Here is a 21,179-nt window from a genome sequence, read left to right on the forward strand (position 1 = left end):
AAACATGTTGATGCTAAACAATTTCTGCTGAATATAGTACTTCCATGCATATATTTAACAGAATAACATCATCTAATATAACACACACGTACAACTGTGTTTCAGACTGCCAGCAGCAACAAAACTCCAGACGTGGATTCCCAATCTATACTACCAGCAGCAATTGTTAGCTGCACGGTTCATGTGCCCAAGAGAGCCGAAGAAGTTGATGAAGCAATACCAAGCTTTGAAAAAGAAGAAAAGAGGCACGTGAGTGATTATTTCAAGTCCATCAAACCGTCATCCCCACTTTGCTTATGTGTCAATGAAATAACCATTTTCGTATGTTTTTTCCTACTTTCAACTTTGGTTGTCTTTAATTATCTGCAAACTATCTCCCACCAGGAGAAGAGTTACTTGGTTTTTAAATAAAGTGGAACGTTGATGGGTCTTTGCATTTCATGAAAATAAGCATGTCTTTTGCTTCATGCATGAGAACATGTTCAGATAGTTACATGGCATCGACGTTAAACAATGCAACAAAGAAACCAACTAAAATCCAATAGCCACCAAAACAAAACAAAAACCCCAGAAAAAGTGACAAGCACACCATCATATGTTCCTCGGTGGGAATTGGGATGCAGACAACTAAATACAAAAAATATATATGTATCAGCTGGTCTTCGTTCACAAAGCGCCCTACACATAATCAACAACAAACAGCTGCCTCCCTACTAATTACACCACCTCCGACCCTCTGTTTTGCCAAATAACTGCACGCACCAACACAAGTGTAAGAACAACATAACTAACAACGCTAACACTAAGTAAAACTGAACAACATCAGCATACACAAATAACCCCGCGCTTGCGCGGGGCTCGGCCTCTAGTTATAGATATAATATAATATCCACAAATAAAAAAAATTATGTATTGTTTTTTTTTTTTGTTAACCAGAAAAAAAAAATTATGTATAAATCACTTATAACTATGGCCATTATGTATATTGATTAAGGTACTTTATTTCTACATCATACTGAATTCTGTATAGAACAATACAAAAGGTTATGTAAGATAGAGAATATGCTTGTTTTGAAACGCTCCCAGATACTCTTCTCGAAAACGGTCCTTAACCTGTGGGGTTTTAGCTGTTTCTATAGTTGACTTACCTTTTTTGGATAAGTCCTCTGTTTTTTTTCCCGGACCTTTTCAAATTATTACTCCTTATAGCATTATCCAGCGCTCTGTTGCCCTCTTGCCTCTCCACTTTTGCGGGTATCCTTCTCCATCACCGGCAGAGGGCCTCTCACAACCTTCGCCCCCTCCTGCTCCCGAATCTGTAGAGAGCTCAGGACCCCTTATGGTCCTCGTCACTCCTCTTAGAACCACTGCAGCTGAGTGTAGAGTCGACTTGTACTCTTCTCAGTGCGTCCTCTTTACGTCCTCGTTGCTGCTTACTCCAGACCCATGTCGCTCCCCCCACACGCTATCCACTTGATTCCTAATGGCTCTCCGTCAGTTTACTGCTGCTTAAAAACGAAAGAACATCATGCCTTCAGACCACGCTCAACGCAAGCGTATCAGAGCCCCCGAGTTCGACACTTCTACACTGATCAAAGAAAATGCTCTCACTGCTATTGGGAGAGTTGTGAAACCAAAAGAACAACCCATTGGAGCCCTCTTCTCTGCACTTCCCCGCAAATGTTCTCTCAAGGGAGGGGTCTCGGGATCTGACTTGGGTCTTCACTGCTTCCAGTTCAGATTCGAGCTCGAGGAAGATCTCCTGAAGGTCCTAGCACAAAGACCCTACCACTACAACCATTGGATAGTTATTCTCCAGAGGTGGGAACCTGTTATCTCCCCGACCTTTCCCTCTCAGATCCCCTTTTGGATACACCTACATGGTCTCCCCCTCTATTACTGGCACCAAAATATGATCTACAACATTGGCCATGATCTAGGGACCCTTGAGGACTAAAAGATCACTAAGACTTCCGCTAGAATGTGAATCCTTCTTGATGGGTTAAAACTCCTTACGAAAGAGACTTTTATCGATTTTTCTTCAGGAGAGGAGATCTCAATTTCACTGGAGTATGAGGACCTGAAGTACCACTACTCCACTTGTAACATGCTCTCTCATCACTCAAGATACTGCCCCTTGGCGCCAGCAGAGATTGAACCCTTGCCCGTGAATCAAGACCTCCAAAGTCACAACATGCCACTCGTTTTGTTTTTTCAAAAAAGCTAACATAAGAAGTGAAATAATAAAAGTTTGATGTTAAAATTATAAATTTTGATTAGAGAAAAAGTACATTTATATGGACTTTACAAATGCTGACAAGAAAATGACTTTACAAATAAGCTAAACTCTCTAAGATCTTGATCGGTTAGTAGACTCGGAAAGTTTAAATTTTTCAAAAAAATTTAAAACTTAAATTTTACCAAATATGTGACGGCCCATATTGTAAAGTTTGGATGGACCTTTTTGCTTTTGTTTGATGATCAGTTTGGGATTAAACCAAAACTTCAATTTCATTTTCAGATTGAACCGGTCTTGGAAGCAAGCTTTCAAAATGTAGCATCAGTCACCATAGTGCGCTCGAAGAACTCATTCATACCACTGACTTTCAAAGTCATATCTCTTCGGGTCATGCAAAATCAAAATAAAAAAAGTCTACATCACAAAACCTTCAGAAACTAACACACAAACTAGTTGATACATTGCTAGAGAGCTTCATAGAGTAAACCCCACGATTAATTCCCTTGAAGCAGCTTTTACTGTTCCAGAAGCATTTGATTGAAATGCCATGTCCCTGAAGACCACACCCACAAACATTCAAAAGAAATAAATTAGAACCGAATCGAAGCACGGAGAGCAGGATGAATCAAATGATGTGTATAAAAATGTTCATGTACCGTGTCCTTTGCCAACTCTTCTTAGTTGAGCTACATACTCTGAAATTTTCTTGATTGCCTCCACCTGAAGAAATGTTTATTTTGTTTTCCCGAAAGCTCATATAAGATTCTCTTTGACAGCTTAGAAACCAAAGCATAATCTTTGCCACTAACATAGAACACTAAATCGTTTTACCTGCTCGGTCAGAAACTCGCTCTCAATAAAATCAGCCAAGTGAACATCTCCGTTCTTGGAAGCAACCTGTTGAACACAAATCATTACAAGATCTCAGTCAAACAGGATTTTAAGATTGATAAAAATAAGAGATGTGGTTTTTACATTGTGGAGGTTTAAGAGCTTCTCATTAACCAGTTTCTCCAGTGACAGAGCCAGCTCCATCCCTGCAACAACATATAAGAGAGCTTTAGGTACAATTTTAGAAACATTGAGACATCACCGGTCTCCCTAAGAGAGGAACATTTTCATGATACTTATACACTCTCTTTAAAAGCTTCTTATCTCTCCAGACTTTTATGAATCATAAATGAGAAGTTCTTTCAAAGTGAGAAATAGCAACGTCTGAGCTTACCATAGAGAGCATCTCCTTTATCAACGTGTTCAAACTCCGAGAGAGGCGCTACAATGAACTGTAACTTAACCTTCCCACCACGTTTGTTCTACAATCGAAGAAACATGTTAGAACCTACTCAACTCCAATACTAAAAAAGCTAAATAACTTTCTCCAAAGGACCTGATACTCCATCAACTTCTCAGCGTGCTCTCTTTCTTCCGCACTCGATTCCTTAAAGAACCTGAAACCAAAAATGCCTATCGGAGCAAGCATACATGGCGTGATACACATACTAAAGATTGTAGACTCACTTGGCAAGACCTTTGAGCGCGACGTTATCTCTATCGAAGTAAGCATACATGGCGTGATACACATACGAGAGATTGTACTCCACACTACAATACAACAACCACACGATGGATAAACCGTCAGCAGCAGATTCTCCAAGTACTAAATCTTGTAACTAATCCACACGAGGTGAGATTCGAAAACTTACTTGATCTGCTCGTTAATCGCGGATTCGCACTCGTCTGAGTACTTTTGACGAGCGAGCGAGACGTGAGCGCTGGTTGGGACGAGATCGAGCTCCTTCTTAACCTCCTCAAACGGCTGGAAACCGACGCCGCTTAGCTCGTCGGTGGTTGAGTCTTTAGTTGCGCGAACAGAGACAGATTTTCCAGAAGAAACTCGAAGGTTCGTGGAGGATAGCTGAGGAGAAACGTCCTTGACTCCGCCATGGAGACTCACGAGCGAGAGAGCAGCGGAAGACGAAGAAACCGTCTTGAGAAGCATTTTTGACTGTTGAGATGCTTTCGCCAGAAAAACTGGATATTGATGAAGAAGACCGCGAGTGATGATGATGAGGCTGTGGATGGTTGACACGTGGATGGACACGATTGATACATGCGCGTGGAGAGCTTGTGGTTACTTTATCATCCATATTCCCGTGAATAGATGAATATCATGGCCCTATTTGTTTTTTTTTTAATTTAATATTGACGCATATTTTTTTTTCTTTTATGTGAATTAAGTACTTTCACATGTTTCATTAACTAATTGACCTACTATGTTTTCCATAACTATTTATAAACAATATTAATCACTTTAACTTTTAACATCATAGCTAAAATGTAAAAAATTATTTTGCATATAATAATATAGATGTGATGGATATTTAAAAAATTAAAAAACTAATGTATGATATAGTAGTGACATATAAATCAATTTTGAAAGAGGTCACATGCATGTTTTCATATATACAATAGATTAAAATTTTAGAGGAAATTCTAACTTTACCTTGATATTACTTTTCCAATTTACATTTAAATGATAATCATTTTAATAAATAGCTTATGTTTATTATAAAAATAAAACAAAATTAACTCTCATAAATCATTTATAAATGTTTTTAAAAAAAATTATAAATATTTATAAACTCAACCTCACCCTTTAAAACCCAAATATTATAATATTTTTTGATAAATTGTATTTTTGATTAATTGTATTTGGTAACATAATACAATTTATTATGCCACAAACACTAACAACAATTAATAATATTATTATTTTTCCTCTCACAAAGGCGTGTATTATGATTCACCTTCAGAATATGGCGATTTTATGGCGATTTTTTTCTCTCGATTCTCAAGATACTCTGCTAGTGATTGGCCCTCTGTCAACCAATCAGAATGGAGATAACATCCGAAAGGAATATTTCCTTGCCGCCCAATGGATTAATTTGGAATTTTTCCAAATCTTCGGAAAAGATTTTCCAAAATACTCAGTGTTTATCTAGGGTTCTTCGTGAATTTAACCTCTTCACAAACATTACGGCGCATAAAAGAACAAGAAACTTTTCACAGGAAAATCCTTGTTCTTGCTTCCGATGGATATTAACCTAGCTCAGGTTATGCAGAAGATGTCTTTAGAAGAAGACAAACCGGTGGACTTGACAGAAGATGATGATGTCAACACGGTGATACGGAGTGCTAGAAGTCTGATCGGTAGGCTACTCAATCCGGAATGTCAGAACATGGCTCGAATGCTAAAAACTATGCCAAGAATATGGAAGATCTATGAAAGGGTTAAGGGTATTTCTCTATCGAAGGAGAGTTTTCAGTTCATCTTTGAACAAGAAACAGATCTACAAACGGTCATGAAGCATGGTTTCTGGACTTTCGATGACTGGGGAATGGTAATGGATAGATGGCAGGAGTTTCCACCTCCAAAATTCCTCCAAACAGCGCTGATCTGGATTCGAATCCACAATATACCAGTTAACTATTTTTCTTTGAAGACAATGGATGCGATAGCTGATGCGGTGGGGCACGTAAAGACCATTGAATATGATCCAGATAAGCCACATCTACTGGAATATGTCAGAGTTTTGGTGATTGTTGACCTTCAGAATCCATTAAGGGATACCAAATCAGTTAATTTACCAAAGGGTCTCTCTGCAATGGTAGATATTGAGTATGAAAGAGTGCGTAAGAAGTGTTTCCAGTGTCTGCGACTCTCGTATGAGAAACAGAAATGTCCTCTTCTCAAGAGTGCACGTAACAGAGGAGGTCAAAGCTCAGAACGGCGCCCTGAGGAAGTGGTCCCAATTGTTCATCGTCAACACTGTAAGAATGTGGTAGAAACGATCATGCCGATGCTCGCACCAACGGTCCCACCAGGTTTCAGAGCTCCGTCAAACATTGTTGCCTTCGAGGTTTTTGAACAGATGCAGTTGTACATGAACTATACTGATCCAGAGGAGAGGAGGATACGTGAATTCCGGATGACGCAAGCTCTGGCTGACCTGGAGAGAAACCCATCTGCTCAACGCTCGTACCTGCGACTTGAAAATCCCCCCAACGTCTCGACGGCTCTAAACACAGACAAAGGAGACGTCTATTACCAAAGAGATTCTAGTCAAAATGAGAGAGTAGCAATGAATGAGTCTGTCGGGTTGATGGATCATCTTGTGACTGATAAGGAATTTCAGATGGTCGGTTCACAAACCCAAATAAGCCCAAAGCTAGCCCCTTTGAAGCTAAGAAAAGGAGAGGAGAGCTCGGAACCGGTAAAGAGGGGTGTTGATCAGCACAACCTAAATGTCATACAAGGAATAGTTGATGAGGGCTCGGGAGACTTCAATCCAGTTCCTCACAATAAGAGCTTTGCTATAGGTTATGGTGAGACTTCGTCATCAAAATCAAAGGCCGGTTCTACAAGGAAGAGGCAATCAACGTGGACTAGAAAACAAAACTCTCAGAGTGCTAAGCGTCAATCGGAGAGGATGGATAATACGTGTAATGAATAGAAGGACAGCGAGAGTAACTCAAAGAGGAAGGCGTATAAGGAAGGCGAGGTTTCTTCTAAAATTTCCAAAAACTCAAACGGTTTGATGGTTCACCAGAAACCATCCAGTTCTCAATGACGACGCTCAGTTGGAACTGTCGGGGTTTGAGGAGCAACCTGACAGTTTGACGCCTTGAGGAAATGTGTCGTGAGCATTTCCTAGACTTCTTGTTTCTCCTAAAGACTAAAAACTCTAGTAGTCACGTGTCAAGTTTTCAAAGTTCCTTGGGTTATGACCATTGCTTTATGGTGGATCCAGTGGGACTTAGTGGTGGTATGGCGTTGTTTTAGAAGAATAGTTATGAAGTTGAGATATTATCTTCATTGAACCGGATCATTGATGCGAAGGTGAAGATTGGGTCCTTAGCCTTTTATATGTCTTTTGTTTACGGAGATCCTGTCCGTCAGCGAAGACAAGAGGTTTGAACAGACTGGCTGATATTGGAGTACAGAGAAATGGTGGCTGGTTTCTTATTGGAGATTTCAACGAGATTATGAATAATGAAGAGAAGCTGGGTGGACCTGCACGGCAGGAAAGTTCTTTCTATCCTTTCCGTTCCATGGTTAGAGACTGCCGGATTAAAGAGATACCTAGCTCTGGAAACAGGCTATCGTGGGCCGGTACCAGAGAAATCATGACAAGTGGTGTAAAAGAAAATGTTTGGGTTCAATGCCGGCTTGACAGGGCATTTGGAAATGCCGAATGGTTCAGACTCTTCCCAAGAACTCATTCAACATATCTGGAAAAGTTAGGATCAGATCATTGACCTATCATCACGAGTTTGGCAAAAAGCATTCAAGGATGCACTGGGCGGTTCTGTTTTGATACAAGATGGTGTGCTAAACCGGAAGTTATGGAAATCATCAGGAAAGGATGGGATAGAAATGTCTCAGGAGTGGCTGGGAAGGTCTCGGAACGGATCAAATCATGCCGCAAAGCCTTATCTCGATGGAAGAGAAACGCTACTTGCAACTCCAAGAAGCGCATTCATGAACTCAGGAGAGCCATTGAACATGAGGAGGCCAAACAATTTCCAGACAATGGACTGGTGATGTCGTGGAAGATAGAGCTGGAAAAAGCATATAAAGAGGAGGAAACCTACTGGAAGGAGAAAATCAAGAACACATGGCTCAAAGCAGGAGACAAGAACACTAAGGTCTTCCATGGGTGGGCTCAATCGAGAAAGATGAAGAACAGAGTAGCGTCTCTTATGGACACGGATGGGAATGAGCATTTCGATGAGGAAAGAAAGGGTGACATTGCGGTGAAATATTTCACGAACCTTTTCAAATCATCCACCCCGAGGAGTACAGAGGAGTTACTAGAGGGTTTTGAAGCAAAAATTTCTGAACGTATGAACCAAACTCTCACGGGTCCAGTCACGACAGGAGAAATTAAAAAAAGCGGTTAAAGCAGTGAAAGGAGATAGCTCGCCAGGTGCTGATGGAATGACCGGTAAATTTTTCCAAAATTATTGGAACATCACTGGACCGCAAATAATAAAAGAGGTCAAGGAATTTTTTGCGGGAGGTGATCTTGCTCAGGATTGGAACTTCACACAAATCTGCCTGCTACCAAAAAAAGCCAAACCCGAACCTTATGACAGACCTGAGACCTATAAGCTTGTGCTCGGTGGTCTACAAAATCATCTCCAACATCCTTTGTGCTCGTCTCAAGACAATTCTACCACATCTGGTGTCCCCGACCCAAGGAGCTTTCGTTGCTGGCAGGTTGATTTCTGATAATCTCTTACTAGCTCACGAGATGATTCATGGACTGCGTACTAATCCTAACTGCAAGGAGGAGTATATTGCAATTAAAACCGACATGTCTAAAGCCTACGACAGGGTTGAATGGGATTTCCTGGAGGTTCTCTTCGGTAAAATGGGTTTCAGCGACACATGGATACAGTGGATCATGAAGTGTATCCGCTCAGTCTCTTACACGGTTCTCCTGAACAGACAAACTCATGGTCATATCAAACCAGAATGGGGAATACGTCAAGGAGACCCTCTCTCACCTTTCCTGTTCATTTTGTGTATCGAGGCTCTGGTACATGTCATGCACAGAGCGGAGATCAGAGGAGACTTACAAGGGATGAAATTATCAAAGAAGTGTCCTGCAGTGCAACATCTACTTTTCGCTGACGACAACTTATTCTTGTGTAGAGCATTTCTCCCTGAGATCGCAAACTTTCTACATTGTCTCAAGTTGTATGGTGATTCTTCAGGACAAGTCATCAATTTTCAGAAGTCTGCGATCACCTTTGGGGCTGATATAGATGCGGTAACAAGAAGAGTTATAGCTGAGCTGTGTGGGATTGAGAATGAAGGAGGGGATGGTAAATATCTGGGCCTCCCAGAGTGTTTTAGTGGCTCCAAACAAAAACTCCTAGCTTTTATTGGTGAGAAACTTAACAAAAGAATCAATGGTTGGTTTGCTAAGAAGCTCTCTCATGGCGGGAAAGAAGTTCTTTTAAAATTATTGCCATGGCGTTGCCAGTTTACGCCATGTCATGTTTCCGTCTTACAAAACATCATTGCCGGAAAATTATGAGCGCCATGTCGAGTTACTGGTGGGATGCATGTAATGACAAACAGAAAATCCATTGGATCGCATGGGAGAAAATGTGCTTGTCAAAGGAGAATGGTGGTCTCGGTTTTAAAGACATTGAGCTCTCTTTAACCAGGCTTTACTTGCCAAACAAGCTTGGCGCCTTTTCAACAATCCATATAGCCTTTTGGCGCAGGTGTATAAGGGGAGGTACTACTCATCGTCTGACTTCTTAGAATGTGGGAATGGCTATCGGCCATCTTATGCCTGGAGGAATATACTATATGGTAGAGATCTTCTCAAAAAGGGGTTGATACAATCGATTAGTAATGGTGCATCTACGCGGATCTGGTCGGAAAAATGGATTATGGATTCATGTCCAAGGCAACCGGTTAACAAGGAGATCAACATTGATGTGAATCAAAGGGTTAGTTCTTTGATCAATCCAAATGGTGAATGGGACATTAATATTTTGAACGAGCTCTTTCCAGTTAATGAAGTTGCAAGGATTGTCAAGATCCAACCGGGGAGAGTTGAGGATAGGAAGATTTGGTCCCTCACAGATCATGGTGCATACTCGGTTAAAAGTGGATACTGGTTGGCAGTAAACAACTTTCAAAATGTTGGAAACTCTCGGTCTGTTATGGAGCAGGAGATCATTGAAGTGAAAAAGAAAGTCTGGAAAATCAAAACGCTACCCAAGATTAGAACGTTCCTGTGGAGAGCTGTTTCAGGCGCTTTGGCTGTTGCAGACAGACTGCAAAAGAGAGGTATCATTTTGGATACAGTTTGCAAACTATGCAATAGTAACACTGAGTCCATAAATCATGTTCTTTTCCAATGTCTGCCGGCGCTCGAGATTCTTCAATCAGTTAATTTCCCGCCTGATCCCTCATCCATACGAAGTCTCTGTCAAAACATAAAGTTGGCCTTGGAGATGATGTCTGATGTAACAATATCAGAGACCAATCGGAGAGCTATACCTTGGTTGCTGTGGGCAATTTGGAAAAATCGCAACTCCATCATCTATGCTGGGACTCAAATTTCTACGGAGGTTCTAACTCATCAAGCTGTTGAGGAAGCTACAATTTGGACGGAGGTAAACAGCTCTACTACGACTCTATCCTCCCTTTCTCCGGCTTTGGTTATTGCACCTCGTTGGTCTCCTCCAAGGACTGGCTTTGTCAAATGCAATGTCAATGCGAACTGGAGAAACTCATCGTCTCTGTATGGCGGAGCATGGATAACTAGAGATCACAAAGGTACAGTACTACACAATGCTAGAGATGCTTTCACAGGTGCTCCGAATAGGCTAACGGCAGAGCTGTGCTGCATTGTTTGGTCCATGAAAAGTCAAATCGATCTGGGGCATCACGAGGTGATCTTTGCCATTGATAATAAAGAGGCGTTTGCAGCTCTTGCAAGTGTAGCAGCTTGGCTGCGATATAGATCATTACTCGAGCAAATTATGGTTTTGAAAACGAGGTTTAGAACGGCAAGTTTTGAACAAGAATCTGAGAGATCCAATTCCATAGTGAGAGACATAGCAAGGAGTGTACTACGAGATGGCAGGTTCCAGTCATATTTAGCACTGGGCGGTCCGGCTTGGTTTCATAACAGGATTCAAGATGAGGCACACACCAACATCTGATAAATCTTTCCCTTAAGATCCTATGTTGGTTTGAGTTGTTATCTTGTTTTGGTTTTTGTCTTTTTCCCTTATCCTTGTGTTTCTTGATACTCCTTCTTAATTGAGTTTAGACGTTTAAAAAAAAAAGAAGTAAAGACATAAAAATACAATGCAAAAAATGTGGAGTAAACATAACCATAAGATGAAAGTATGTATTGTTATTATAATATCTTTTATTAGTAAAATAAGTAAATGAAAACTCAATTTTTATTATTAAGCAAGAGAGAGAGTGCGGTATTTAGTGCGTACCACACCATATTAGCAGTAGTATATGAATGTACCACACCATATTAGCAGTAGTATATGAACCCGCCTGATCCCTCATCCATACGAAGTCTCTGTCAAAACATAAAGCTGGCCTTGGAGATGATGTCTGATGTAACAATATCAGAGACCAATCGGAGAGCTATACCTTGGTTGCTGTGGGCAATTTGGAAAAATCGCAACTCCATCATCTATGCTGGGACTCAAATTTCTACAGAGGTTCTAGCTCGTCAAGCTGTTGAGGAAGCTACAATTTGGACGGAGGTAAACAGCTCTACTACGACTCTATCCTCCCTTTCTCCGGCTTTGGTTATTGCACCTCGTTGGTCTCCTCCAAGGACTGGCTTTGTCAAATGCAATGTCAATGCGAACTGGAGAAACTCATCGTCTCTGTATGGCGAAGCATGGATAACTAGAGATCACGAAGGTACAGTACTACACCATGCTAGAGATGCTTTCACATGTGCTCCGAATAGGCTAACGGCATAGCTGCGCTGCATTGTTTGGTCCATGAAAAGTCAAATCGATCTGGGGCATCACGAGGTGATCTTTGCCATTGATAATAAAGAGGCGTTTGCAGCTCTTGCAAGTGTAGCAGCTTGGCTGCGATACAGATCATTACTCGAGCAAATTATGGTTTTGAAAACGAGGTTTAGAACGGCAAGTTTTGAACAAGAATCTGAGAGATCCAATTCCATAGTGAGAGACATAGCAAGGAGTGTACTACGAGATGGCAGGTTCAGTCATATTTAGCACTGGGCGGTCCGGCTTGGTTTCATAACAGGATTCAAGATGAGGCACACACCAACATCTGATAAATCTTTTCCTTAAAATCTTATATTGGTTTGAGTTGTTATCTTGTTTTGGTTTTTGTCTATTTTCCTTATCCCTTGTGTTTTTTGATACTTCGTCTTAATTGAGTTCAGACGTTTAAAAAAAAAAAAAATCAGTTAAGATCTTCTAAAATACCCAAAGCCATTTTTATAATATTTTTTAATTGACTAAAGTTTAGTAAGTAGCGGACATACAATCTAATACGACACCACAAAACCGACACGCAATGCAGCACCATCTACAAACAAAAAAAAATAAGTTACGTAAATTTGGATTAAATAAAATTTCGACCGTGTAATAAACATAACATCGTATCATATGTTTTGGTTGTCCACATGTTTTTATAAAAACTTTTTCTTCCAATTCAACAAATGTTAGAAGTCTTTTAAAATTAAAGTCAATAGCAAGTAGCCGACATACAATCTAATACGACACCACAAAACCGACACGCTACTTTAAAAAAACGAGGAGTAAGAAAAAACGGCACGCAATCCTTAAAAAGGAAGGAAGAACAAAAAAAAAAAAAAAGTTTTCATATCTCTCCACCTCTCTTTTCTCCTCCTTATTGATTCTATCGCTCTCTTGCTCTCAAAGACGCATCTCTCTTCCGATCCAAAAAGGTAACCCAAAATCGAAATTTAGGGTTTTTCTCCACCCTTGATTTGATTTCTCCGATTCGTTCTTAGATTCTCTTGACCAGTTTCTGAGGTTATAGGGTTTGCAATTGTTCTCTGTGTGTGGCGTGATTCCTTTGGCATTAGTGTTTGTTCATATTCCCCTTTCATACTTTGTCCTCGTTGGATTATTCTATTCTCACAAAGTCTCTTCCTTTTTAGGGATTCGATTATGGTTTCTTCTTAGCTATTATTAATCTGTTGAACCCATCTCGTGATTTTGCAGGATTTTTCATAAAGGAGCAACCTTTGAAGGATTTGAACTTTGTTTTGTTTGCTTGCTTGCTGGGTTTGTTTGAAACATTATGAGTGAATCATGGGCTGACGTGGTTGACTCAGAGAACAACACTGCCTCTGGGTCTACTACTCAAAACTCTCACAACACTGCCTCTGGGTCTACTAAACCGTCACGACCTGCTTATGTTCCTCCACATCTAAGGAACAAGCAACCATCTTCTGTCCCTGTTCCCCCATCACCAGCTAATGATCGTGTTGGCTATAATGGTCCACCTTCCGCCTCTCGTTGGGCTCCTCCTGGTGGTTACAGGGCTGATGCAGGTCGTCCACGAGGAACTGGCGGTGGCTGGAACAACAGGAGTGGAGGGTGGGACCGTAGGGAGCGCGAAGTCAACCCCTTTGAGAACGCTGACGCTGAGCCTGAGCCAGCTTTTACTGAGCAGGACAACACTGGGATTAACTTTGATGCTTACGAAGATATCCCGATTGAGACTAGTGGGGATAATGTGCCTCCTTCTGTCAACACGTTCGCGGAGATTGATCTTGGGGAGGCGTTGAATCTGAACATCAGGAGGTGCAAGTACGTGAAGCCGACGCCGGTGCAGAGGCACGCGATCCCTATATTGCTTGCCGGGAGGGATTTGATGGCGTGTGCTCAGACGGGGTCTGGGAAGACGGCTGCGTTTTGTTTTCCGATAATTAGTGGGATCATGAAGGATCAGCATGTGTTGCAGAGACCACGTGGCTCAAGGACTGTTTACCCTCTTGCGGTTATTCTATCGCCGACGAGGGAGTTGGCAAGTCAGGTTCGTGTTCTCTTCAAACGTTAAGAAACTAATCGCTTGATGAAAACTCATTCTGTTATTTTTGGCAGATACATGATGAGGCTAAAAAGTTCTCCTACCAAACTGGTGTGAAGGTTGTTGTTGCTTATGGAGGAACACCTATTAACCAGCAAGTATGTTAACAAGTAAATAGTTATTTTTCTGCGTTTCTGTTTTATGACATGCAGAAGTATTAGTTGGTTTTCATTGATGTGTGTTTTAGTCTGTTTTGTTGAAATATTGTGTTGTTTGTTTGTACAGCTCCGGGAACTTGAGAGAGGGGTTGATATTCTTGTGGCGACTCCTGGTAGACTAAATGATTTGCTCGAGAGAGCTAGAGTCTCTATGCAGATGATTAGATTCTTAGCTCTTGATGAGGCCGATAGGATGCTGGACATGGGTTTTGAGCCACAGATTAGGAAGATTGTTGAACAAATGGACATGCCTCCGCGTGGTGTTAGACAGACGCTTTTGTTTAGTGCTACTTTTCCAAGAGAGATTCAGGTTTGGTTTACTTGTTTCACCTTCTTGTTGGTTGAATGTTTCTGCTTTTGCATATTCATTTGAAAATCTGAAAAAAATTGCATATTTGTTTATTGTGCAGAGACTCGCAGCTGACTTCTTAGCAAATTATATATTCTTGGCTGTGGGTAGAGTAGGTTCAAGTACTGACTTGATTGTCCAAAGGGTTGAGTTTGTCCTTGACTCTGACAAGAGAAGTCATCTCATGGACCTTCTCCATGCTCAGAGAGAGAATGGCATCCAAGGCAAGGTAAAAAAATGATGCTCCTCTTTTCTTCAGCTGCTCTTGTATCAAACTTCTGATGATTATTTTATCTTCCATAATTACAGCAAGCCCTGACCTTAGTCTTTGTGGAGACAAAGAGGGGAGCCGACTCTTTGGAAAATTGGCTGTGCATCAATGGGTTTCCAGCAACCTCCATTCACGGTGACAGATCACAGCAGGTTTGTTATAAATTCTTTGGTCCTCATTTTCAATTTTCTATTGGCTAGAATTTTTACTAAGCTTTGTTGTGTGTTTTATGCATTTGAAGGAAAGAGAAGTGGCGCTGAAGTCATTCAAGAGCGGGAGAACGCCGATTCTGGTCGCAACGGACGTGGCAGCGCGTGGCCTCGACATTCCCCACGTGGCTCACGTTGTGAACTTCGATCTACCTAACGACATTGACGACTACGTCCACCGTATTGGACGAACAGGACGCGCTGGCAAATCAGGACTAGCGACTGCCTTCTTCAACGACGGCAACACCTCGATGGCTAGATCTCTCTGTGAGCTGATGCAAGAAGCTAACCAGGAAGTCCCTGCGTGGCTCTCGCGGTATGCGTCGCGTTCCTCCTTTGGTGGTGGTAAGAACAAGCGGTCTGGTGGTCGGTTTGGTGGCCGTGACTTTAGAAGGGAAGGTTCTTACAGTAGAGGAGGAGGTGGTTACTATGGTGGTGGAGGAGGAGGAGGCTATGGCGGTGGATATGGAGCTCCAAGTGGTGGATATGGTGGAGAAACTCCAAGTGCGTGGGACTGAAGTGCTTAATGTTTTTTTGTTTTGTTTTGGTCTATAAACTTTTGACTATTTATTTGTCTTCTACATTCCCAAAGAGAGAGTATGTATTGCCCCTTACACTTATGAGATGGATGAATATATATATAACTAAGGTTGCTGTTTAGGTGCTTTTGATCTTTGTAGGCTTTTTTAAGAGTGTCCAAAGCATAGCTGTCCAGTTTCACAGTTTTGTCTCCAATTTTTTTATCATGTTCTTGGATCTGAAACATGGTCTAAAGGTGAAATTAATTGATGCTCTTGTTCTGCTGGTGTGTACTAGGTTCACTTTTATCTTAAGAGATCCAAAGAGTAGATAAAAGACCAGTGGAGATGGTATTTGGTTCACCAACCATTACATAACAGAAACAGAGCTTTTTGTTATTTACATACAAAAACCCTTTTAGACAACAACAAAAAACAAAACACGTCTCCTTTTTCACTTATCAACGACGTCCATGTTCCTGTCCCATATAACCAGCAGTTCCATGCTCATGTGTCCTCTCAGGAGGATCACCAATAACTATCTTCTTTGTGTTCTCCGCAATCTCAGCTATAGTCTCGCCAATAGCCCCGAGCACTCCTCCCGCTCCAGCACCTTGTTCTTGGGCATATCTCTCGTTCCTTCTTCCTCCTCCTCCGTATAACTCCTCCTCTCCAACGTCTCTGGAGACTCCTCCTTGTGCTCCATATCCGAAGACATCTTCCTCACTCTCCCTTCCTCTTCCGTAGTCCTCACGGATGTCTCTCCTCCCTTCCCCGGAGAAGCCTTTTGGTCCATACCCAAAGACATCTTCCTCGGTACTCCCTCTTCCTCCTTTGTACTCCTCTTGAAACCCTCTCCTTGGTTCCGTGACATAACCTTGTCCCTTCTCTTCCTCACCTCCCTCAAAACAAAACAAAAAAACAAAGTTTCTTGAGCCACACGTAACAACATAGTTACTAAACGAACCCAAACCTAAGGTACTAAACAAACCCAAAAACCAAAGTTGCTTGAGCCACACACAACATAATGATGCTAAACAAACCCAAAAAACATAGTTCCTTGAGCCACACGTAACAACATAATGATACTCATAATGGGTCTAGTTCAAGTTATGTGAAGTACCTGGTGCGTCTCTTGGTCTCTGTGTTGAGCTTCCTCTTTTTTCCTCGCTGTGTACCCAACCACCGTATCAGCAGCCACTGCAGCTTTCTCCTTAGTCAAGTCCACCGCCTTAGAACCAACTTCCGCCGCCTTATGCCCTGCGGAGCCAACCGCTCCTTCCACCGTACCGGCAACCGCTTTGGTCCCTTGCACCACTTTCTCCGTGGTGAAATGCGCCGCTGTCCACCCAACCGCAGCCGCTTTCTCAGCGGCTACTCCAGCGTAATGTGCAGCGCCTTTGCCTCCTTCCACCACCGTCTCCTTTGCATACTCAGCCGCTTCTTTGCTCATCTCCACCGCTTCACCGGCCTTTTGAACCGTGTAGTCTTTGGCTTTTGTCGTCACTGAAACTGTCTGTTCTTTGGCTTCTTGTCCTTTCTGAGTAGCAACGTTTCCAGTGTCTCTACCTTTCTCGGTTACATACTGAGAAGCTCTCTGAGCTTTCTCAGCCGCTATGTCCTTAGCTTCAACAGCTTTCTGAAGAGTGTAGTCTTTGGCTCTCACAGCCTTTTCAGCTGCTGTGTTTCCTGTCTCAGCCATATACTGAGAAGCTCTCTGAGCTTTCTCAGCCGCAACGTCCTTAGCTTCAGCAGCTTTCTGTAAAGCCAAGTCTTTAGCTCTTGCGGCCTCTTCAGCTGCTGTGCTTCCCGTTTCTCTTCCTTTCTCAGTTGCATACTTAGCCCTCTCAGCCGCTGTGTCTTTAGCTTCAGCAGCTTTCTGTAAAGCTAAGTCTTTGGCTCTTGCAGCTTGTTCAGCTGTCATGTTTGCTGTTTCTTTTGCTTTCTCAGTTGCATACTGAGTAGCTCTCCGAGCCTTCTCAGCCGCAGTCTCTTTGGCTTCACCAGCTTTCTCCATAGTGTAATCTTTAGCTCTTGCAGCTTGTTCTTTAGCCTCTTGCCCTTTTTGAGCCCCCACGTGTCCAGCTTCCCTTGCCTTCTCCCTCGCGTAATCAGAAGCTCTCTGAGTCTTCTCACTTGCCGTGTCCTTCACGTCTCCTCCCTTCTCCATAGTGTAATCTTTAGCTCTACCAGCTTGCTCCTCAGCCTCTTGCCCTTTCTGAGCCCCCACGTGTCCAGCTTCCCTTGCCTTCTCCCTCGCGTAATCAGAAGCTCTCTGAGTCTTCTCACTTGCCGTGTCTTGCACGTTTCCTCCTTTCTCAGTCCCAACGTGAGTAACATGGACACCACTCTCTCTTCCTCTTCCCTCCACTTGTTGTCCTCCTTGTCCGCCACGGCTCAAACTCTCCTTAGCCTTGTTATACCTCTCCTCCGCTGCTCTTACCGTATCCATAGATTGTTGCTGAGCATTGGCTCTAAACCCTTGAATATCCTCTAGTGACGCCCTCTCTTGCTCCTCCTCCTCCTTCTTCCCCGTTCCTTCCTTATCACCACTATGCACAACGAACTTCCCAACGGTGTGAGGCATCTTAGTCATCTTCATCTTGGACTCACCTTCTCCTTCGTTTCCTTTGTCCGAGAGCGACACAAAGTGTGTCGTCGTCTCCTGCTGCCTCTGCGTGTCGGAGTCTTTGCCTTTCTCGGCTATTGACTCGAAATGACTCGTCATCTTCGGGACTCGGTCTTTCTCTACTTGAACTTCTCTTTCCTTCACCACGTTCTCTCTTCTTGCTTGCTCTGACGCCATTGTAATTACTACAAGATTTATGATTTAGATTGTTTTGTTCTTTTTTTTTTAATCTCGGATGATTCTTATGGAGCTTTATCTTTCTTGTTTTTATAACACAAGAACCACTTAAAACCTAAAAGAAAATATTATGGGCGGTGTGTGACGTGTTGAGAAGGCTATTGCAAACGTGTAAGAAGGTATAATGACTCAGCTTTGTGTGAAGAGATCAACTTTAATGTTTACTAAGCCAATCATCTCGGTTTCCCACACGTGTCGTTCCGTACTATTACACGTGGTGATGTCCCAGAGCTTCTTGCCGTCTTGCCTTGCCGGTTCTTCCCGGTTAGTTTATCTCAACTCTTCAGCTCAGTCGGTTCCATCTGGGCTCCTTAGTTTTCAAGTAGGCCCATTTGTTTCTTGTAGGCCCAATAATAACTTGGAAAGTTCCTATGGAGCATTTCACTCTCTTTTGTTACATTTCACATGGTTCTTGTGCATGGTCACATTGGAATGTAAAACGTTATTTCATTCAAGAATCAAGCGACCACAACTCAAAATTAACTAAAAAAATATAGGTAGTTATTGAGTAACTAATACATTGGTAAAATAAAAGTAGGTAGGTTCAAGAGAAAAGTGTAGAGTAAAAGAGTATGTTCCAAGTATCAGGTAAACCAGGAAGACACCAATGGCTACAGTCATTCCCAGGATGGTTCCCACTGAAAGCAGAAGGATGAGCATCTTTACGAAGCTGAGACAGACCGGTTATGTCGAGCCAGTGGACCGGTTTCTTCAATCTCATCATCACTTTGGCTAAAACTACCCAAGCCATTGGTATCCCTCCTGGATACTTTCTCCCATAGAATGGCTGCGTCTGACTCTTACATGTCTTCATTGGTTCTCCCCAATCCTTCCCCCTGCAAACAAATGTATTAATGCCTAGGTAATGTTTTAAAATAGCATAACCATAATGACCTAAATGAGGTTTGGTATCAAAATATTATCAAGTTAATAACTAACAAATGCTTAGCATTAAACATCACAAGACCTTTGTGAAACTAAACCAATTAACAAAAGAAGATCAGATTTGATGTGAATAAACGTGAATCAAATACAAAAAGAACAAATGAACTTAAGAGGGTAAACACAAGTAAGACAAATAATCGTTTCAAATTGACTATGTGAATGAATAATTTACAATTTTTAAAATTCGTATATATTAATACAAGTTCAAAATCCAATATTCATTATCTATTAGAAAAACTTCTTCATCTACTAAAATTAACTTTTCATAGTCCTTAAAATATATTGTATTGATGCATTGAGATTTTACTCACTTTCATAAGCAACAAGATTAACAGAATAAAAAAGTTTGTTTATTAATTTACTTACTCGTAGTGAGTAGGAGAAACGCCATTGAAGAAGACTTTGGTCTTAGACGGATCGACAAAAGCATTAACCCATCGAGACCAAGTGGTCATACCTTTGTAATAAGCGACCAGCCTGTTCATGTCTTTGTACAGTCTCTTCCCATCTTCCATGTAATCCCACCTGGTCCACACAAACACACACGTAGACGTCATCATCAAATGCGTAAAAAAATTCTCAAAAAAACAAAAACAAAGCAAAAGAAAGTGTACGGCTGGATGTGACCGGTGTGTGTCCACCAATGCCAACTGTTGAAAACCAAGACGTCCATGCCTCTCCACAATCTGCCTTGTTTAATGGAATCCAGCTTAAGCACTCTCCCAACTTTCTCAGAATCTAAATCCACTAAGAACTGCGTTCTGTATAGCTTCAACGTCACTCCATATTCCTGCGACCGTACCACTTTTCTAATCATTTTCACTTAATAAAATACATAAAATACAATTTCAACCTTATTGTATTTTCGCCCATGACTCAAATGATTACTAAATAATCGGACATATCTTTTGCGTGGCTCATGATCATAAGTTCATAGCATGACATGATATTCGGAGGCGCTCTCTTTTTGAGAAATAAGCCACTAATCACGTTTCATCTCTTAAATGCTGTGCTCATTCTGTTGTAATGAGTAATGACCACTACTATTTTTAAAACAAGAATGAATAAAAAGCTTTAGCAAAGCTCATGATAACATAATATTTATATCAAATCAAAAGAGACAAAGAAACAGAAACTTTAACCCATTTCCTTTATATAATTTACTTTATCCTAATTAAACGTTAGGAAAAACTTTCCACACTATAAAGCTGAAAAACAAATTAACTTCTACATAAAAGAATCATACCTCAATTAATATTATACTACTATTTTAAATGGATAATTATTTTAGTAAATGTTTAATTAGACGAAAAAAATATAATTAAAAATGAACAAACCTCGAAGGTGAGTGAAGCGAGACCCTTTTGGCGAAGAAGAGTGTAACGAGCATTAGGAACCCAAGCATAAATTAGACAAGCTAGAGACTGCCACATGTTTGTGCTTAGTGAATCTCCAACGAACATTATCTTCTTCCCTTTCATCTTCCTCAAGAAATACAACCCATTGAATCTGACATATAACAAGTTTGATATTGAATCAATATGAATCAAAACCAAAACGTAGAATTAAAGAATGTAAGAAGAGTGTAGTACCTGGGGATAGAACAAGAAGATGGCTGCCATCGATACTTAAGGTAAAGATTGTCGGGACGACCATACTTCTTGCAGTTAAACTGTGGATCTATGAACGGACATTTATAAGGATCGTAAAGTGGATACTTTACGTCATAAACCCAACTCCCTTTAAACCAGTTGCATCGCCCAGAACGTAGCTCTCTTCTTACTGCTTCAGAACTATTGTTGCTGCTTGCGTTGGTGTAAGCAGAGACTGTGGAGAGACATAGGAGAAAGAAGAAGAAGAAGAAGAAAAAGAAGAAAGAACGGTTTTCTTGGGATGAGAAACCCATTTTCTCTCAATTTTCTTTGATCTGAGAGTGAGTGATTGGTGTGGGAAGGGTGT

The 21,179-nt window shown here is 41.4% G+C and overlaps 7 protein-coding genes across 8 annotated transcripts; 4 read left to right on the forward strand and 3 right to left on the reverse strand.

The window, feature by feature from the left end:
• Positions 1 to 2,570: 2,570 nt before the first annotated feature.
• On the reverse strand, positions 2,571 to 4,290 carry LOC106342272 (ferritin-4, chloroplastic). The gene is made up of 8 exons (XM_013781151.1): positions 3,943 to 4,290; positions 3,758 to 3,841; positions 3,627 to 3,687; positions 3,465 to 3,552; positions 3,215 to 3,276; positions 3,071 to 3,136; positions 2,896 to 2,959; positions 2,571 to 2,792 (listed from the first exon to the last, which is right to left on the reverse strand). The coding sequence occupies exons 1-8, from the start codon at positions 4,236 to 4,238 to the stop codon at positions 2,755 to 2,757; spliced, it is 759 nt and encodes a 252-aa protein (XP_013636605.1). The 5' UTR covers positions 4,239 to 4,290; the 3' UTR covers positions 2,571 to 2,754.
• A 1,041-nt stretch (positions 4,291 to 5,331) lies between these two features.
• LOC106339198 lies at positions 5,332 to 6,753 on the forward strand. The gene has a single exon (XM_013777995.1). It carries the CDS (start codon positions 5,332 to 5,334, stop codon positions 6,751 to 6,753), a length of 1,422 nt encoding a protein of 473 aa, XP_013633449.1.
• A 1,638-nt stretch (positions 6,754 to 8,391) lies between these two features.
• On the forward strand, positions 8,392 to 10,996 carry LOC106339199. The gene is made up of 2 exons (XM_013777996.1): positions 8,392 to 9,261; positions 9,482 to 10,996. Exons 1-2 carry the CDS (start codon positions 8,392 to 8,394, stop codon positions 10,994 to 10,996), a joined length of 2,385 nt encoding a protein of 794 aa, XP_013633450.1.
• A 342-nt stretch (positions 10,997 to 11,338) lies between these two features.
• LOC106339200 lies at positions 11,339 to 11,788 on the forward strand. The gene has a single exon (XM_013777997.1). The coding sequence runs from the start codon at positions 11,339 to 11,341 to the stop codon at positions 11,786 to 11,788; it is 450 nt and encodes a 149-aa protein (XP_013633451.1).
• An 846-nt stretch (positions 11,789 to 12,634) lies between these two features.
• On the forward strand, positions 12,635 to 15,557 carry LOC106342373 (DEAD-box ATP-dependent RNA helicase 37). The gene is made up of 7 exons (XM_013781284.1): positions 12,635 to 12,753; positions 13,034 to 13,850; positions 13,919 to 14,002; positions 14,130 to 14,372; positions 14,473 to 14,640; positions 14,721 to 14,834; positions 14,924 to 15,557. Exons 2-7 carry the CDS (start codon positions 13,113 to 13,115, stop codon positions 15,407 to 15,409), a joined length of 1,833 nt encoding a protein of 610 aa, XP_013636738.1. The 5' UTR covers positions 12,635 to 12,753; positions 13,034 to 13,112; the 3' UTR covers positions 15,410 to 15,557.
• Positions 15,558 to 15,613: 56 nt separating this feature from the next.
• LOC106342372 (embryonic protein DC-8-like) lies at positions 15,614 to 18,255 on the reverse strand. 2 transcript variants are annotated; one of them, XM_013781281.1, is made up of 2 exons: positions 16,533 to 18,255; positions 15,614 to 16,311 (listed from the first exon to the last, which is right to left on the reverse strand). In XM_013781281.1, the coding sequence occupies exons 1-2, from the start codon at positions 18,213 to 18,215 to the stop codon at positions 15,871 to 15,873; spliced, it is 2,124 nt and encodes a 707-aa protein (XP_013636735.1). In that variant the 5' UTR covers positions 18,216 to 18,255; the 3' UTR covers positions 15,614 to 15,870. The 2 variants fall into 2 exon arrangements, with proteins under 2 accessions (XP_013636735.1, XP_013636737.1); XM_013781283.1 differs by having other exon boundaries at positions 15,756 to 16,307.
• Positions 18,256 to 18,761: 506 nt separating this feature from the next.
• Positions 18,762 to 21,179, reverse strand: LOC106339906 (protein trichome birefringence-like 39). Its single transcript, XM_013778776.1, has 5 exons — positions 20,813 to 21,179; positions 20,558 to 20,729; positions 19,835 to 20,010; positions 19,587 to 19,745; positions 18,762 to 19,111 (listed from the first exon to the last, which is right to left on the reverse strand). The coding sequence occupies exons 1-5, from the start codon at positions 21,124 to 21,126 to the stop codon at positions 18,820 to 18,822; spliced, it is 1,113 nt and encodes a 370-aa protein (XP_013634230.1). The 5' UTR covers positions 21,127 to 21,179; the 3' UTR covers positions 18,762 to 18,819.

This window comes from Brassica oleracea, chromosome C4 (assembly GCF_000695525.1).
Source record: "Brassica oleracea var. oleracea cultivar TO1000 chromosome C4, BOL, whole genome shotgun sequence".
Lineage (NCBI taxonomy): Eukaryota > Viridiplantae > Streptophyta > Magnoliopsida > Brassicales > Brassicaceae > Brassica > Brassica oleracea.